The sequence below is a fragment of the Berghia stephanieae genome, chromosome 4 (genome assembly GCF_034508935.2).
Source record: "Berghia stephanieae isolate SIO BIC M18660-M18661 chromosome 4, UCSD_Bste_1.3, whole genome shotgun sequence".
Taxonomy (NCBI): Eukaryota; Metazoa; Mollusca; class Gastropoda; order Nudibranchia; family Aeolidiidae; genus Berghia; species Berghia stephanieae.
The window spans coordinates 28091850-28105129 of NC_088363.1; the positions used below are offsets into that span (position 1 = coordinate 28091850).

At 34.7% G+C, this 13280-nt stretch overlaps 1 protein-coding gene across 1 annotated transcript in view; it reads right to left on the reverse strand.

The window, feature by feature from the left end:
• Positions 1–4779: 4779 nt before the first annotated feature.
• Positions 4780–13280, reverse strand: part of LOC144971739 (uncharacterized) — an 86202-nt gene continuing 77701 nt past the window's right edge. The window contains exons 26-31 of the mRNA XM_078912813.1: positions 12315–12437; positions 10259–10498; positions 9803–9900; positions 8810–8952; positions 8191–8430; positions 4780–7268 (exon numbers count right to left, since the gene is read on the reverse strand). Of these exons, the coding sequence (XP_078768939.1) occupies positions 7084–7268; positions 8191–8430; positions 8810–8952; positions 9803–9900; positions 10259–10498; positions 12315–12437 (1029 nt within the window). The 3' untranslated portion in view covers positions 4780–7083. The remainder of the gene's footprint in view (positions 7269–8190; positions 8431–8809; positions 8953–9802; positions 9901–10258; positions 10499–12314; positions 12438–13280) is intronic.

The following is a 13280-nucleotide window of genomic DNA, read 5'->3' on the forward strand; positions in this document are numbered from 1 at the left end:
TTTATCGATGAATATGACTGAAAGTTGGCGCACGGTTAGAAAAAAGGTCATTTTAGATTATGTCAAGCGACAAAACTCGTGCGATTACCAGAAGACCGTTAAAAATAGATTTTTACTCTTTGGAGTAAAATATTTCTAAAACTACCGGGCGTGGAGGTTTTGTCGCTGACAAGGTAATACATGAACATTTCTTCTTTTTGGTTGTAAAATTTCATATGAATATGACGAGTACTTTTCCCGTATTTTACAAAACACCATCCTAATTTGCTCTTCAAGTTTCAATCTTTTAATACACTTATTACGCAAGATACAACCAAAGGTCGAAAAAAAATGCAGAAAAAGCGTCCATATTTTCGCGTTTTTTTCCTCTTTGCGGGTCATCCAAATAAATGACACCTTTGAAACTGCATAACTTGTTTATTTATGAATGGATTTTCAAAATTCAAAAACATTTTTACTCAGTGGAGATAGGGCTTTGGTTTTAGACAAAAATTTTCCTCAAAAAGAGAAAAAAACATTTTTCATAGTCATTGCTATATAATGTGTTTGTCGGTTTGAAACTAGTCATTTATTTGTATTATTTTAATACTATTGGAAGGGTCATGATGTGCAGGATGCTCTTGCGCTTTTTGAGGTTATTCAATCCAATTAAAAAAAAACAAACCTGATTTTAGTATTGTTAATCAAATAATAAAAATGAGCATTTACAGTCTTTTGTTAACATTGCTCAATAGTTGTTTTGATACCAAGATAAACTCATCACCGAGGTTATATCAATATAGACATCGCTCACCCTTTTCCTTTCGCTGCTGCCTTGTTAGTTTAAGGGAGTAATGTTAAGTCCCTTTGAAAAGAAAATGTGGGATGTCAGCCTCCACCCCAGAAAACACTATTCATTACTGGGCAGGCTAGCGCATCCAAATTTGTACACCTTGAGGTCTTTCTTGGGATAAAACTAAAACCATTTTAGTTTTATCATTGCACAAGGGTAAATTGTAAACAAAAATTCCTTACAAAGCCAATGATAATATATTTATATATTAAGGTGCTGTCAAACATTATTGAAAGCCTCTTGTGGGGGTGGGGTTCCTGACCTCCCATAGTGGACAGGGAGGTCACTTACTGTGTCTTCTATCCATTTTCCCAACTTGCTTTCTTCTTTGTGTCTTGGAATGAGATTACTTGGTATTGTCCTTTCCCTGGACAGGGTCCTTGGCGGAGAGGGATACGGTCAAATGTATAGTTATAGTTTTAGCAGATTCCATTTTTTTCGTCGTAAATCATATCTCTGTTATGTATTGTTATATTTGTTGTTTTGAATGTATAATGTAAGCGTTTATGTGTGTTCTTCTTAGCCGGATCCTGTGCTTGTGTCTGGATGAGGCTTTTAGGTGATCTCAAAATAAGTACATTTATAATATGCTCTTGGTAATTACATCTGTTCCCTCTTTGTACCATTCCCCTTTGTCTTAATTTTCTTGTTTCTTTTTAATTGTAAATCTAGAATTGTTTTTACTATCCCATTTTCTTCTTTTCTACTGCCACTGAAATGACCTAAATGTGTCACAAGCGCTGTAACACCCTTAAAACTAAAACATAAAATAAAACAAAGCAAAGCCTCTTGTATTAACTATGCCAACACTAATTTCCGTGATTTCTTTACATGATAATAAATGGCGCTCCCGGTTTGAACTATAAATATTACTTTGAAAATAAATAGCATTAAATAAAGGAGAATCCATTAGTAGCTTTAAGTTTTTTAATACTTTTGATTTATGATTATGTTATAAATATATGTAAGCGGTATTGCAATGAATAAATTTCAATCATATTGATGATATCTTTTATACAGTTATACCTGATTCATTGGTGCTTCTGATTAATATATTTTTCTATTTCATTTTCTACTGTATAAAGTATACATTCATAACCTTGCACTCTTTGGATTATTGCTTACTTACTGCATTTTACGCCAGATGGCATGAAGTGCAGCTGTGAAGATCTCCTCTCATTTCTGTCAAATGCCAGTAGATGCAGAGACCCTCAGGACCTGTTTCACTTTTTGATCTACTCCTCCATTGTCCTTTGTGATGTCTGCTTTGTTCAGGCTTTTTTTTTCTTTTGTCTTTGTGTGTTTGCAAATAACAACCTCTGGTGTTGTGGTCTTTGGATTCAAACATATCCAAATATATAGACACGTGAGAGTGAAATAGCGCAGTTTGGCTCAAGATCACCCCAAAGGTACCGTGTTTGGTGTGGCCTTGAGCAAGTCACCTCACCCTAAGTGCATTGCGACTGATGCCTGAGTTATTCTAGTCTTTACTAGGAATAAACCTAAAGACAAATATCCTCTTGGGGATGAATAAAGGGAATTTTTTGTGCGGCAATGTGTTCTTGTGGTCTGACACACGCCTTCGGATCGGACGGTCCTGGGTTTTAGCCTTGCTTGGTGCATATTTAACCCTTGGAAAAGGCTCTTTACTCACATCCTCTCACCGTACTCAGGTATAAAACAAGTACCTGGCCGTTAACAGTGTTTTCTCTGTCGAAAAAAATTGTAATATCGCCTAACTGGTGTCATGTCTCGTTCTATATATTACGTGTTGCTGTTGGTCAGGTACCCCTCGTAAAGCATTTTGAGCTCGTTTAGTAGATATTGTGCTACATTAAAAAAAGCTCAAGTTTTCTTTTCTTATTAAAAAAAATGAATTACATAAATTTACAGCATACGGCGTCCATTGGGCAAAACATTGCCAGTAGCTATAGTAAATGCTTCGTCATACCAGCAAAAAGTTCTTCACAAATGGAGTGATATTATTGCTTTTTCCACCTAAAATAAATTTGAAAAAGATTACATTCCTCTTAATTACACCATTAAGGTAGTACATGTAAATAATCCTCAATCCTTTGACTTCAGCATCTGTTATGGTTATGAGATCATACAGTAGTTTCAAATAACTATGATTACAATGTAACCTTTCCTCGGAATCTTTTATATTGGTAGGACTTTTTTTTTAGGTAATATCAAGCCAGACACATGTTTGTGGTGAACTTGAATTACTTATATCTTTTTCTTTAGAGTTTTGAAGTATAACCATTTTCCTTTTTATTGTCACTGAAATGACTTAAATTTATATCTAGCAAAACTCTTATAAACAAAACAAAGAATGGGAGGGGTAGATTGTATATCAGGGTTATAACGAATACGAAGTAAAGAAACAAAAATTCAGAAAACAATTCTGCAAAGTGTAAACCAATCAAATCACTGTTGACTTCACCCCCCCCCCCCCTCTCCTCCTTCAACATTACATCCTTTGATAGGTAACTTTTACAAATTATCACATCGACTTGGACATGAAGTAAAATTGAATAAGAATCGGAGATTGTTTTAACCAATATCATTAAAAGTACAAGAAGAATGGAATCTGTCAGATGATTTGGAATGTGTCTGGAAAATAATTGGGCTTTGTATGTGAGCATGGTGCCGTCTGCTGGAATGTGTGCATATTAACTTTTATTTTCAATAACAATACGAATCCAGCCCATAATGAATTGTAATACCAAATTAATCGTTTTTCTTGGAATATTCCACAAAAATGACAAAAGTACTTGAAAAAAGTGTCTTTCAAATAATTTGAAAGGCTTTACACAAAATCATTTTTTTTGTTGCTTTTATTTCCAAATATGAATCATATTTGATGAATGAAATAAATAAATAAAAATGAAATAATAAATCGGATTCCATAAGTACGAAATAATTATCACAGAATGCTTGGGATGTGGGTAAGACAGGGTTAAAGTAGATAATTTTTATACAGTATTCATTTATCAAAATTATGAATGAAGAATGCAAAGAGGAATTTCTATAAAGGTTGGTGGGTCAGTCTCCAGGCTGATTGTTAAATAAATACAATTAATATCACCGAGACAGTCCAACTCACGCATATATTAATATATCGATATTGTGGACATCTATGTCAAATTGGAGTCTCATTTTTTCTCTGCTTAACTTTGCACTTCTACATTTAAACTCTCCCATAGAAGATGTGACGGCATGGAGAAATTTGCAAAAAGAAAGACAAAATAAAAGGGAGTTGGGTATGGACTTGAATCCAAAGCTTATGGTTCATTATGTAATGCAATAATAGTTATATCTATTTTTTTTTAAAATAACTAATTTAAAAGCACCCATTTCACATATACACTAAGAATATGTTAGCCACGACTGATTTTCATTAGATTTAAAAGTTGTTGAACAAATTTTCAAAACATCAAAAATTAGCAACCTCTGATTAGGTTTTTAACCGCTATTTGAGTTTTGAAAATTACACTTTAATTTATTAATAAAAGTCACGAACGTCTTTGCTTAGTTGGAAGTGCAGTTAAACTGCTTGCAAACAAGCCTAAATTTATGCAATTGATGGGTGTCGATAAATTTATTTATTTAACATATAATAAAGTAAATCAGAACTCGCGTGTAGCCGATACATCTGGGACAATGACTTGTATGCATACTATCAATCGGCAATAAATATGACCCTGCTTGAACGATTAACCTTAGTATTTATTAAGAATGTTCTATTGTGCTTTATAAAATACTTTCCATGAATACTTGTGAACCTTAAAAAAGCTCATATTTGCCGACTGACAATATGCATAGCAGGCATTAAAACAGCTGTAGTATTAGGTACAAATGATCTCTCTCTCTCTCTCTCTCTCTCTCTCTCTCTCTCTCTATATATATATATATATATATATATATATATATATATATATATATATATATATATATGCATCCATCCCTATTAGGTTTCGAGATGTAGGGCGATCTGACAGAAATGCGATCGGCTTAAAAGAAGTAAAAAATCAAGGCCAATTTCGTCAATCTTGAAAGAATAGAGTAAGCATTAGCTAGTTCGTGGAAGCATTGACGCATCTCACTCAGTCCTAAGGCATGATCACGATAGGTTTAGACGTCAATTTAATTTCAATATTAGAATACTGAGTGACTGGACAATGAAAAAATAAAGAACCAAAGCCATGATGGGGTGAAAAAAGTAGTCCTTCAAAGCCATAAGGAGCCTGCGTTTATATCGTTTTAAAATATTTTTTTTAAATTCTTTTTTTTTTTTTGTTTTGTAGCGTTTAACAGACTAACAATTGATGTTATCATTTCAATTTGACGCGGGTCTAGAGCAATTTACAGCTACCAATGGTACAGAAGAAACTATGTTGAAAATAGATTCTCTAAGGCCATATTGTGAGATGATAGTCTGTTTAAACCCTCGGACCTTAATAATTTAAAGGCCATTTGAGAACAAAAACGTGCGTCTAAACAATACACATAATATATTGAATGAAAAAGACAAAGATAAATGAGTGCGAAGGGAACCCAAACCTATTTCACGTATTCTCACTGCCTCCCTCCCTTAATCCACCTCCCTCTTTATATAGTCTGTAAGCCTAAAATTGACCTAGAATATTATACTTTAAACAAGCAAAGCAGCTTTTCTCATAGATTTTGCAAGCTTAAAAGTAAAAGGATGAAAATTGAATTATTTTGGCCATACATATCTCAACAACAATAACAACAAAAACGATGATGGCGATGATGATGACAATGATAATAATAATAATAATAATAATAATAATAATAATAATAATAATAATAATAATAATAATAATAATAAATATAATAATAATAGCCATCATCATCATAATCATAATAATAACAACAATCATAATGAAAATAACAATAATGCATTGAACCGAAATATTAATAAATAATCCATTGCTTTTATCGAAGTATCAACCTGTACATTCATATAGCATATGGGTGTATTATTCACAAGGTTGCCGATTAAATGTATCTGAAACATATATTAATATTAACGTGGTCTTGTAGTCCCAACGAATAGAAAAGAGTCAACTGTTATTGCGTTCTGTGTGTGTGACCTGTCGCAAAAAATGTACATCATATGAAAGGAAAGAACACTGGAACCCCGAAAGTTACGTCACTAGTTTCGCACAGGTGACTGGTAAAACATGAATACGCAAATTATAGAACATAAATCACCCATCATTCAAACAGATTCATTCAAAAAGCCGGAAATCGCAGCCCTGAATCGTTAACACAATGAATAACCTATGAGCTCTTTGGAAATCGCAATATACATACAATGTTACGTCAAAAAACTTGAATACATTTAACATAATTAATGATGTTCAACATAGTTTTTTTTGTGATTTGCATGTCACCCGGAGCAATACCTGTATCTCCATGCGCATGCTTCATCCCTTTGAAGGTACAAAACAAAGGAGATAAACTTTCGCGGTTCCATAGTGTATCCGAGTCATGTAAATTTTAAGATATCAGCTAATTATATCACCAGAGAGTTTATTCTGTCGTGTAACTCTACTCTTATCATGATAGTTAAAAAATCTGTGTGCACACGCCACAAAGGATTTCCTTATAATATTCTAATTAGTTGACCATGTAATACGAGGTACGGTGTTGTTGCAAAACAGTAACTATTAAACGAGACAATCTTTAAAAACTAATAAATATAAATACTCTCCCCTCTCTCTCTCTCTCTCTCTCTCTCTCTCTCTCTCTCTCTCTCTCTGTATGTATGTATGTGTGTGTGTTTTCCCATTATTTATTATATTGGAATTAATGAAGTTTATGTCACTCAGCTCTCTACTCTTTAGTTTGTTTATTTTTACCGTCGGGAGATGTGTTGCTAAAAAGTTTTATAATTAAACATTACACATAGTTTTGTGTGTTGGTCACTACACTTTTGGCGGGTAGATCTGATTAGCATTGTGCTTATCTGCATGCCATCAACAAGCTAAATAAACACTTTGTCCTTGCAATTTCCAAAACAAAATGTCGCTTTATCTCGAAAATATAAAGTTAACGATTACGTTCCCAGGCCCTAAACGATCGACCAACGACGAGGAAGAAAACTAGAATCTGTCCTCAGGCGTCGCCGTGGGAATTCATTTTGTTTTGGAAATTGCACAAAGCAATAATGTCACCACTTGAACTTTTGGATGATGGTTAAAACCTAAGCTCTAAGCTCACGTCGTCTTTACACTTCTTGCTGACATCACTGATTGCTGACGTTCCAGTCGGAATCCTAACTCTGATGTTGGTGGCCGAGGTGGTAGAGGGCCCTTTTCTAACCAATAGGCTGCACGCTGTAAAAGATATTCTCTTCCAGCTTTTAAAGATTTAGAAATGTCTTCCTCTGTGGAATTGTCTCCTGAAAGTTAAAGTAAAATGAATAGGTGAGCACATTTTCATCGATTTCTAGGTTGGAATTAAGACGCTGTAGGTTTCAATCATTTTGTATCCACCATTACTCTCATAATGCTGGGTGGGGTTCCTGACCTCCCATTGTGGACAGGGAGGCGCTTACTGTGTCTTCCCCCATATGTTTTCCAATATGCTTTCTATCTTTGTCTTGGAATGAAATTACTTGATTTCGTCTTGGCTCTGGGCAGACACCCTGGCTGGGAGGGAAACAGTTAGATTTAGATAGAGTTTTGGGAGGTGATATTTGTCTTGTATACCATCTCTCTGCTATGCACTGAATTATTTTTTATGTTACATAATGTATGATTTGTAAACATTTGAGTGTGTCCCTCTTAGTGGGGAGAATCAAGCGAGTGACTTGGCCCATAAAAAGGAACCAATGGCATAACATATATTATTTGCCGCTTATTAAGCAAAGGTTCTCGTCGCAGTGACGTTATCTAGTTAAAAAAACAAAAACAAAAAAACTAGCCTCTGGTTACAGCCACCATTAGATTAGGCGGGCAAAACTCATTCTCATTACTCAATGTCAGGGTATGCAGAAAAGCATGCTTATGTCATAGCTGCTTGCCTTCCATAGCGATAATACTATCCTGCTTCAGGACACATAATGAATCAAATGGGTTCTATATCATACATTCAGTACCCATCACGGCTTTAAGAAAGATATCCTTTCAGTTTTCCCCGAGTCGGGTGGATAAATATGTGTCGTGTACCTGCCCAACGATACGACATCCGGGGCTAGCGTATTTGCAATTACTTTCACCGTTCCAATTTTTATTATGGAATAAACACGTACACTGAGTCACGTTAAAAATAATATCAATCTCTTTGTAAAAAAGAAACAGTTGCCTCTTTTTTGTTCTTACCTTTTGTTGAAATGAGGGTGTCCATGTATTTTTTGTCTTGGTACAATTCTTCTAGAAGTTTTTTAAGCTGCCAGTCCTCTAACTCAGCACGGCTCATTCCCTGATTCGAGTGAGGACTACGTCCACCAGCAACTGATGCCTTGTCTCTAGGTCGAGGCTGATTATTGTAGGCCCAAGACACTATCGGACGGTTTGGAGGTCCTGTTGAAGTTGTCGGGTTCGTTCTGTCGTTGAATTTTCCTGGGTGATAAAAGTAAAGGTCATCAAAGATTACAATTTTAAAACAATTCTAACATCGTTCTGCATCTGTATTCAGTTATATTTTGGATTCAAAAGTGTTTTACATCTGGCGATATAGAGGTGTTGCACTTGAATAAAATGATGATTTGAACTTTAATTTTTGAACCGTGCTACATGTAAGGAAATCTATGGTAACGTATAAAGATATTTCAGGGCGTAAATGAATCGGGTCACTATATAATACTGCACAGTGTCTATTATGTATGATGTAGGCTTTGGTTCACGTATTCCTTTCGAGCAATACGCATATAAAAAATTTTATGAAAATTTGAACTTTAGGGATTTTTCGAACTTTGTTGCCCAACGCATTGATACATACCTATTTGACTCTTGAGACTTTTGATGAATTCTGGATCTTTAAGAATTGAGTCTCGTGTGGACATTGATAAAGATGTTTTGCTCCTAGATGGTTGATAAAGTTTGGATATATTATCTGGTCTTGACACAGGTCCTTCATGACGCCTGAAAAGATGACAAGGAAAAAAAAAATTAATTCACATGATAACCAATTCTATCCTTTAACAACAATCATATGATTCTGCCCAGAATTAAATATTTTTTCTAGTTTTAAAGGGAATAAATGATATTTACGATTACTTTGAGGCCTGATGACCCCGCAATTTATCCATAGAACAGTTTAATCAAGTAGTTTTTCGCTGAAGGGAATTTCCAAACGTCTACGCCAATGTTTAATTATTATTGACTCATTGCCGCAACGGAAATACACTCGAACCAACGCAAAATAGTGTCCATAACAATATTATTAAATAAAGTCCATATTGACGTTTGGTTATCCGACTGCAGAAAAAGGTAACTAAGAAATACACCAATTGACTATAATATAATTATTTAAAGTATACTAATATCTTAAGAAATTTCCAGGGCTTTGATAAAAATAGTCGAGTGTTGCGCCCACAAAGACAACTTAACCCTGAAGGGGTATGGTCCGTATAAAATTTCAAATTTTAGAACATTTTAATATCTCCCTTTAATTTTGAATGGATCAACTTATGAAAAAATATATTCCCTTTCAAAATATCAGTCAAAATGATCTGATCGTTTCGTTGGGATTTTTTTTAGAGAGAAAGTCGTTTTGAGGTTCACCTCTCTTGTTTATCAAAATAATTTTTAAAGCTGACATGGACGAAGATAATGTATCAATAAATAAACTAATTAATATGGTTAAAATGTTAAAAATAGTCTAGTTTTGCTTTTTTAAATGTTTAAATTATATATCAAGTTCGTTTTCTATCAGGCGAGTTTGATGAATTTATAACTAATAAATGTATTTCACAGATTTGTCAAAATATACCTGTAGTAACCAAGTGTTGTCTGCTTTGAAATGTTACTGTTTGTGCTGATGTCAGTGCTTCCACAGAGATCACTTGATTCTACAAACAACACTCTTCCCTGCAAAACAAAATATATGTAATAAATTTCATCAGTTTTACTTCTCCTCCTCCTTCTCCTTCTCCTCCTCTGCCTCCTCCTTCTCTCCTCCTCCTCCTCCTCCTCCTCCTACTACTACTACTACTACTACTACTACTACTACTACTACTACTACTACTACTACTACTACTACTACTACTACTACCACCATTACTACTATTACTACTAATACTACTACTACTTCTTCTGTTGCTATTTCATCTGCAACTCTAAATAATAATACCAGAAGCAGAAGTACTTGAAGTAGAAGTAGCAGCCGTAGTGCAGGATCACGTGATTAAAAAAAAGACTACCATGAACATCAAGAAATTTTACCAACCTTGCTTCCAGAAATGGAATTAGAATTATCTCTATCAACAGCAGTTCCATCTTTGGATTGTTGACTGAGTGATGTCTTTGACTTCGTGTCCAATGTGAAAGGAGTTGTTGCACCAGAGATTGTGAGGTCATTGTCACCATTAACAGTCAGTGGCTTGACGGGCGTTACTGGCCGGAGTTCTGGAAACAGCCGTTCTGTTAACATCCGACGCAGAGCGGTCCGAACACGGCGTTTATCCGTCTACATATCACATTGAAAAAAATAGTTTTTAATATAGCACCAGGGGGTCCCGATAGTTTAGTTGGTAGAGCACTCGCTTCACACGCAAAGGGACCAATATCGATCCCGGGTGCAGTGTGAGATTTTTTCTGACACCCCCCCCCCCTGTCTACCTAGCAGTGAATAGGTAGCTGAATCTGTTAGACTTGACGGAAAGTACTTTGCGATAGACCATCATCCTATCCAAAGGATAGCAAGCAATTGCTATTGTCCGTTTCACGCTATAGAAACCGGGATAAGCTCCGGCTGCATGGGCAAAATGGCTCTGAAGGACTACTTAAAAAAATATAGTGCAAAATCCACTGAATATACTCAAAGTGTTTTTATAGGGCCCCTCGCTAACAAGAATACTACAAATGAGGACTGAAAAGCACTTTTACATTATGTTTCGATAGAGCTACCCTGTTATAGGCCAGGTACTATTTTTTTACACATTAGTTTTGTGAGAACATTTGAGTAAAGATCATTAGGACCCAATTTTACACCTGCAACCCCCAGACTCAAACCAGAAATCTGAATGATGATAAAAGTACTGGTTGGATCGTAACGAATGTGACGAGTTTACAATGGTTGGTAACTGTCACTCACTGGTAAGGAGAGGGTTAAACACGAGCATTTATATATCGGGTATCCACTAAACATCCTCAAAACGGGTTACAAGGAGTCCTGAGCCCACATCATTATTTAACATGTAGGACGAGACGTGACGCCTGTTTGGCGACATTATAATTTTGTTTTTGTTTTTGACAGAGACAAAGTTTTAAGGGCCAGGTTTTCATTTTACACCCGAGTACGATGAGATAATGTGAAAAAAAATGCATTTTCCAAGGACTCAACTATGCTGTTCGCCACACAAAGTGCGACTCGAACCCTGGACCCTCCAGTCCGGAGGCGAGTGTCATACCACAAGACGCTTAGTCGCACAGGTTAGGCTAGTCTCTTTCAGCTCTGTATCCATGGATTGTCTCCAGGTTTCTTTGAGTCTGCCTCTTCTTCTTTTGCCATGGGCCGTCAAGAGGAGTGAAGTTCTTGGCAAAGCATTTGCCTCTATTCTGGTAACATGTCTATGTCACCTCCGTCTGCGTCTCTTTCTAGTTGTAGCTATGCTCAATGTATCTTGTCTTTTCTCTCCGAGTTTTATTTCTAATTTTGACTGGCCCAACATATTATTCCTAAAATTCATCGGAGTCACTATCTAAATCAAACCATGAATATAAATCCCTGCTATATGAACACAGGGTACGGTATAGCGGGGATTAAACTACAATCCCTATCATATTGGATCACTGCTTTATCTGATTTACAATGGATATGTGAAGAAACTTTGATAACGTGGTGTTTTTCTTTATAAGTCTACATGCACATCTGAGCAAAAAGACCCGCTTGGAGGACTCTCGTGTCTCAAGGCAGTATCAAAATGTTAGATTAAAAACACAACTGGATATTACATTTCCTTAGTTTGGCTATTACAATATCTTAAAAAACTTTAACATGTTTATCGCCAAATGAAATACTTTAAACATGCAGTCGTTCGGGTAAAACTATTAAAACGTTTCTACTTAAATGGAATACTTGTGAATTTACTTTAAAAACAAATAATAATATTATTATTATTATTATTATTAATAATAATAATAATAATAATAATAATAATAATAATAATAACAATAAATAATAATAATAATAATAATAATAATAATAATAATAATAATAATAATAATAATAATAATAATAATAATAATAATAATAATAATAATAATATATAATAATCACAGACCTTATCCGTGGCAGGTGCTTCAGGAGGTGTCTCAGCATTTATGTCTGCCTTTGAATTCCGTATCTGATTTAGCCTTGAGTAAAACCTCGCCATTAGATTAGCCGATCCCACAAACGTCACTTTCTGTAGAAATTGATAAATTAAATTTTCCTCTTTTATTCGGTTTGATTATAACAATTCTAAACAATTGTTTTAAAGCATTCCCGTTGTGGCGCTGATGAGGTGATGATAACATCTATGTATATTAAACCTAAAAAAGAGATTATATACAGCCCGGTATTCACTAAAAGTGCTCAATGTGCATTACAAAGGATCCCAATTCAACAGTAGCACTAAATATAATAATATAGGACGAGACATGACGCATGTGAGGTGGCATTTTATAATGTATTCTTCTTTGGAGCCAATGCTATTTTTGGCGGTCAGATACTCATTTTACACCTGAGTGCGATGAGAGAATGTATTTTAAGTATATTTTCCCAGAATTCAATTTTGTACCTAAAATAGTTTCTTTTTTTTTGCGTAGAAATATATGACAATCATTTATTAACTATTATATTCTGAATTATTTTATTTTTAAATTGCTGGTCATGGAAGAAGTATAACAGTGCTTGTTTGTGTATCATCATAAATGACTTAAATGACGTATTAAACTTGTTTCTCTTAACAAGAGCATAAATCAATAAATAAATAGATAAACGAATACATGAGTAAATAAATACCTTAGCAATTAATATCCGCGCAATTCCACAATTTGACAATGTTTGATGTGTTTCGCAATTCTTCATTTAATCTTCCAGCAATTTATTTTCATATAGATAGTAAGTTCATCAGTTTGAGGCCCATTGCTTTGATGTTATGTAATTTCTTTAAAGCTATTTTGTGGTAATGCAAAGCGCAAAGAGTCTCGTGGCTGAGGATACCGTGCGCTCTATAAGAGTCCATTTATTATTATTATTATTATCA